This window comes from Corvus brachyrhynchos, unplaced genomic scaffold, assembly GCF_000691975.1.
Source record: "Corvus brachyrhynchos isolate BGI_N302 unplaced genomic scaffold, ASM69197v1 scaffold26, whole genome shotgun sequence".
NCBI lineage: Eukaryota > Metazoa > Chordata > Aves > Passeriformes > Corvidae > Corvus > Corvus brachyrhynchos.
The window spans coordinates 7123713-7130030 of NW_008239324.1; the positions used below are offsets into that span (position 1 = coordinate 7123713).

At 39.2% G+C, this 6318-nt stretch overlaps 1 protein-coding gene across 7 annotated transcripts in view; it reads left to right on the plus strand.

Annotated features, from left to right (window-relative positions):
- The window catches only part of ESRP2 (epithelial splicing regulatory protein 2), a 46437-nt gene that overhangs the window by 28225 nt on the left and 11894 nt on the right, over positions 1-6318 (plus strand). For 5 of the 7 annotated variants that reach the window (XM_017741006.1, XM_017741009.1, XM_017741005.1 and 2 more), the window contains 5 exons: positions 1-130; positions 2107-2328; positions 3630-3828; positions 5038-5233; positions 6258-6316. The exon at positions 1-130 is cut by the window's left edge and continues 148 nt beyond it. In XM_017741006.1, the coding sequence (XP_017596495.1) occupies positions 1-130; positions 2107-2328; positions 3630-3828; positions 5038-5233; positions 6258-6316 (806 nt within the window). The remainder of the gene's footprint in view (positions 131-2106; positions 2329-3629; positions 3829-5037; positions 5234-6257; positions 6317-6318) is intronic. The other 2 variants (XM_008638778.2, XM_017741008.1) reach the window with 1 other exon arrangement.

Here is a 6318-nt window from a genome sequence, read left to right on the forward strand (position 1 = left end):
GCCCACAGGAGATGCATTTGTGTTATTTTCCTGTGAAGAATATGCACAGAATGCACTTAAAAAGCACAAAGAAATACTTGGAAAACGTTACATTGAACTCTTCAGGAGCACAGCAGCAGAGGTCCAACAGGTCGTAACTATTGGTTGTGAGACTCAAAACTTAACAGTTAAAACATTTCTTCTAACACTTGCACACAAATATGTTGTAGGCAATCATGAATGTTTGTTATATGAAAATTGTCAAGGAAGGCAAATATATGTTTCCTAATGGGCATGGAAAATAGTGCAGCACTGGTTTTGCTCGTTTTGTTAGTTTGGATGGTTGCTTGTTTTGGGTTTTTTTAAGCTGCCACTGCTTGGGTTTGGGTTTTTTTTTTACTATGCCCTAGACCATGAAGTAAAAATCATTGCATAATTTTATTCTCCATAGAGGTTGACTGAAATCACAAAAATAATTCTAAAAACATAGTAGATTGATAGTATTGTAGTAATGCTTCTTAAAAATCTGCACTATTGTCTTTAAATTCTGGTCTCCATGTACAGAATTTCTAATATTAAATCCAAACCTGAGTGCATAAAATGAGCGATTTCTACAATGCTTTCTTGGAAACTAAGAATTAAGAGGATGTATCTGATTTTTTGGTGAAAGGAAGTGAAATTTTTTTTTTTTCCTGAGGTAATATATTTCACTTTTTCCCTATCCTTCACTGGTTCCTATCATTACCTTCTTAAATGGATAAAACCATTTTATTTTGTCACCAGCAGCTTGTCCCTATGAAAAACACCACATAATGGTTTTTTTTTCCTGACACAGAATATAAGTGGCTCCAAAGGGAACCACTATTAGATTTGGTCTAGTCTTTGCATAACCACTGGCTATAAAAATGTAATACAGTTCTGTTTCAACCTATGTGACAGGCAAGTCTCTCTGTCGAAGGGATTGGGCAAGGGAATGAATATCCACACTTCTAGACCCATTGCTACTGCTGTGATATGGGTATTACAACAGCCAAGAATCTGATCTGTGTGTTGTGAAGATTGGGAAATGGCATTTCCCCCTCCCACACAGCTTCCCTCCTGAGAGAGAATGAAGCAAAATCCTCTGAGGAACAAAATCACTCTGTCACAGCGACCAAGTCTCTGCTTCCACTTTTTGTAGGGAGACCTGGATATAACTTATATTCTACCAATATGTCATTACTTCTTCCACTATGACAGCTGTCTAGGCTGACACCTGAACTTTTTTGCTGCTTAGGCAAGAGATTATTTCTTAGGAAATTACAAGTTACTTCTTTGAGTAATTGCAAGAAGTAAAGCCAGCTCTCATCTACTTAATGTTAGTACAAAGTAATTGCAGTATTCTCCACACAAATGAGAGAGATTTCTGGCCTGAAATGTGCTACAAGGAGATTCTTGAAACAAACTCCCTAAGCTTTGTAACCTGTTTTTTGATACCTCTTTCAGTAGAATGTGTTTATTTGTGATAATGATCAGTAAAAATGTTTTTCAGCAGTAAGCCCCAACATGTGTCATATGTTCCCTTTGCCATTTGGAAATGAGTCAAGAGAAAATGTGAGATCAAAGTCTCTTATATTCTTATCTTTATTTTTTCCTCATAAACTCTGTACTTGGAGATGAGCACTGGGGTTAAACAAATAAGCACACTCACTTAACGAATCAGGTTTTAGAATAAATTAGAATTAGTGCTTTTACTTTCCAGCTATTTCAGGTCTCGGTTCTTTTAAAATGACTGGTTTTAATTTACCCTGGTTTAACTAAGAACTGTATGTGGCAATACTGGTTTATTAGCACAGATGTGATTTCAGATGTTCCTTTTTGGGATACTATAAACTGTAATTGGATTTTAACTTTTTTTATATTGACATTAGAAAAGTATATTATTAGGGTCTAACACATTGAATTTGTTAGCCTTTCCCTCTCCCCTTCTGAGTTTGAAACTTTCATATGCCCTACAGGACACTAACTGCAGTAATTTGGTGTAAGAAGGGGTATTTTTCTCTGATGTTGGAAATAGTATTGTGACAATTGCTCTGTATTCAGACAGATGATTGTAAATGTCCATTTCTGTGGGTTTTTTGCCAACAGGTACTTAATCGATACATGTCAACACCTCTTATTCCAACTCTTCCAACTCCCATCATTCCAGTCATACCCCCACCATACACCATTGCCACGGGCAGCATCCGTGACTGTGTCCGGCTCAGAGGTCTTCCTTACACTGCTGGCATTGATGACATCTTGGAATTTATGGGAGATGCTACAGGTGATATCAAGCCCCATGGAGTTCACATGGTCCTTAATCAGCAGGTAACAGCATTTTGCATGGGAGGAGTAACTTTGCAGTGACTGAACAGGTTAGAAGTCAGGGCAGCTTACCTGATCTTGGCTGTGCTTTAGTCTTCTCTAACCTTGGGAAAATACAATGTTCTCTTTGTCTGTCTTTGCCTCTTTTCTCTTGCCATTTTACATGCAACCTTGCTTTTCTCTCTCTGTATGTATGCATCAGCCTGGGGAGGATGAAGCTTGTTCTCTGAATGATAACCTTATCCTGGAGGCTGTTTAAATAAGCCCTCATGGTTCAGCCAGAGGCCGAAGATACAACAGAAATGTCTCCTCTTAGATGGCATAGCTGCTCTGTCAGCTTCAGGGCTCCTGCTGTGTTGTTTGAGTGGTCTTTCTGTCAAAATTAGGTTTTTCTAACTTGATTAGTGATTGCTCAGGCTTTAGAAGAAGTCAATAATTAAAAATTGTGGTTTAGGTATGTTTTAATGGTGTGATCATAGAGATATATTTTCCCTGTTGTCTTGTGTTAAAAATAAACTCTTTAATGACAGAAATACTGAGGTATTAAAGAAAACAAATGAAAGAGATCTACTATATTTGTTTAGTGTTTTTTTGGTTTTTTGGTTGGTTTTTTTTTTTTTTGTTAAGGAAGTTTTTAGTATTTTATACAGACAGGTATATCTGTCAGACTGCAGAAATTCAGACCTGGAAATCAATTTCTGATGTAGCTGTGGACTTTACTAAAGGATTTGGAACTTTGTGCTGTTGTACTGTTACCTCGAAAGTAGTTCTAGGGCAGGCAAAGCCAGGCTCTTCTTAGGGCTTCACAGCAAAAGAATAAGAGACAGTGTGAGTAAACGGCATCAAAGAAAATTCCAGCTGGGTGAAAAGGAAAAAATAAAATCACAATGAGAAATTAGCTAAGCACCTGAACAGGCTTCCAGAGGTGATATGGAATCTCCATCCCTGGAGATGCTCAGATTTCAAGTAGAGAAGGCCATGAGTGGCCTGATGTAACTTGAAAGTTAGTCCTGCTTTGAACAGCCTTTGGATTAGAGACCTCCAAATTTTTTTTCCACGCTACATGATTCTCTGTTTCTTTCTGCAGAGGACTGAAGTGGCATTGTATTAACTGGGCACTTGTTGCATAAGTCTTGATTTTTCTGCTTCTAAAAAGAATTGTTGAGTTGTGAGTCATTAGTGCCAGAGAAGGAATAACGATACAGGCTTTCAGTAGATGTTTGATCTTACTCCTTTCTGCATTTCTTGTGATCTGGGTGATTTAATAACAGATTGACGTACAATTATTTCCCCACCTCCCCTAGGGACGACCGTCAGGTGATGCTTTTATCCAAATGAAATCTGCTGACAAAGCCTTTATGGTGGCTCAAAAATGTCACAAAAAAATGATGAAGGACCGTTATGTGGAAGTATTCCAGTGTTCAGGAGAGGAGATGAACTTTGTTTTAATGGGTGGCACTTTAAATCGTAGTGGCTTATCCCCACCGCCATGTAAGTTACCATGTAAGTCTCCAATTCTTCTGCTCTCTGCTGCTAAAGGCTGATATGTGGTAGGTGCTGAAGCTTTGTGGCCTTTCACCTTTTGACTCGGGTTTTGCCATGATTAATAATCATCCGTGTACATGCTAAGATTGGAATTGTTCCCTTTGGGCAATAATGGGACTGATCAGAGGCATTTTTATTGTATTTTCGGTGGTGAGTAGAGGGCAGCAAGGCCTTGCCAGTGAAATTGTTGCACACTTTGCTTTTTATGGGTGTACTGTTCTTCTGAGCTCTGCAGTAGACTTGCCTGTAGTGAAACCTACTTGGAATGAGAGGCATTTTTAAAATGGGGTGAAGTTCTGTATTCTAGCTGCCGATGAGTGCTCTTGCTGTCTTGCCTCAGAGCATTGAGAAGGTACTCTTTGGGCTTATTTTTGAAGGAAAACACCCACTGGAATTATATACTAACCAACCATAGAGTGGGGAAGTTGGATGTATTTTCATTTTTTTATTTTAAGATTACAGTGAACCTTACTGAGGAACTATAATGGAACTTTACTGTACTGTTCTAATTAGTCTCATTACCAAATCACAAAGCAGATACTGATATGTATTTGCAAAATAGTAAAAAGCTGCCAAATATAGTATATAAAACCAATCTGACTGCACACCAAGCCAAGTTTAATGTTCCTGTACAAATTAGGTATTTGTTCATCAAAATGCATCAGACTAGTGATCTATTCTCCCTTCTATTTGCTATATCCTAAAAATACTTTTTGAAGTCGCAGGAAGCTTATATATGAAGTCTCATGGTCAACAGTTATGGATGCCCATGTGTAGCTACTATTACAGTACTTTTGTCCCACAGAGTACAACTTCTGTTAGAAAAAACATGAGGGTGTGTTGGTGTGCACGCCTGCTTTCTCTATGCACATGGCTTTATGCTTTCTTTTAATAACTCTGAAGTTCCCTACTTTCCATTTACATATAGACAAGGCTGCTCAGCTCTAGGAGTTATGAACTTTTAGGAATTACTCATTCCAAATGCCCCAGTTGTCATTCATGGCAATGTAGCAAAGGTCTCCAGGGAAGAAGCTAGAGAGCAGTCTTTGCTCAAGTGTTCATCATTCATGCCCAGGTTTTAATCACATTGCTGTAGGAGAGGAATTATTCATCTGAGAGTTCTTCATTCTGATTGCTTTTTGGTGCTGTGTCCTGGTTTGGTTTTAGGTCTTTCTCCACCAGCTTATGCAGCTTTCCAAACAGCAGCTGTGATCCCAGCAGAGGCAGCAGCGCTTTACCAGCCACAAGCCCTCTTGCCAACCACCAGGACGCCCCAGGCCTCCACAGCTGCTCCTCCAACTGTTACCTACTACCCAGCCCAGGCTGCTCAGCTTTACATGAATTACACAGCTTACTATCCCAGGTAACCCCGAGATTTCACTGCTTCTCTTAACCTCTCATCCCAGTGCAGTAGGTGACTGTGTGGTCACCTGTGAATGGCTCTTAAATTTGTACTTCTGGTGTAGGTAGTCCTGGGAGCTTGATGTTCAGCAGCAGAGGCAGAAACCATTTTAACTGTTTCTCTGTTGCCTTGTAATGGGATTCATCTCCTCTGTAGGCTCTGCTTGAATCTCATGATAACGTTGGCCTAATATTTAACAGGGGTTTTTTGACGCTGGGACAATGTCATCAAGGCAGTTCTATTCTTGGCCAAAAGAGAAGCTGTGTCACTACATTCCTCTACCCTCATGTCTTAGTTTGTTCTTTTACTTACAGTACTGTTTTCATACTGAAAGACTCCTCATAGGTGTATACTAGGTTTGATTTTGTGTATCAGTGAGACCAAAGAACATTTTTACATGTGAAAGCAAAGCAGCTCTCCACCTTTTCCCTTCCCACAGATGGTATCAGCATGAGTCACTGAAGTCTGGTACATGAGTTGTGGGGAAATAGCTTGTTCACTGATAGTTCCTAGGCTTGTTACACTTGCTGGCTTGACTATCTGGTAATTTGCTAGATGGGCCGTGACTAGAGATGGAGATGCTAATTACTCACTATTTTGTGAGTCAAAAATGCCAGGTTTGGGTGTTTGCCTCCATTTCATACTATGACACACCCTTCTCCTTTATTTCTTTTTTTTAATTAATGATCTTAAAACAAGTCATCTGCAGCTACTTTTTTCTACTCCCCTGTGAAATAACAAATGCCACTCCTTATGTCTTTAGCAACAAATGTTAGCTATTTTCCTTCACTTCTTTAAAAATAGATTGAGATGCTTCTGAGAAATCAAGAAAGTCCACAAAACCATCCACATCAGGGCTGTTTGTTTTTCTGTGGGATTTGGGTTTATTTTCAAATCTAAATTTTCAGTTTCATCTTTGTCTGTTCTGAGTAGTAGAACCAGTTACTGGTTTTCATAACAATTTTGCTTCCTCTTTCTCTTTCAGTCCTCCAGTATCTCCTACCACGGTGGGGTACATTGCAGCTCCTCCAGGAGCTGTGGCTGGT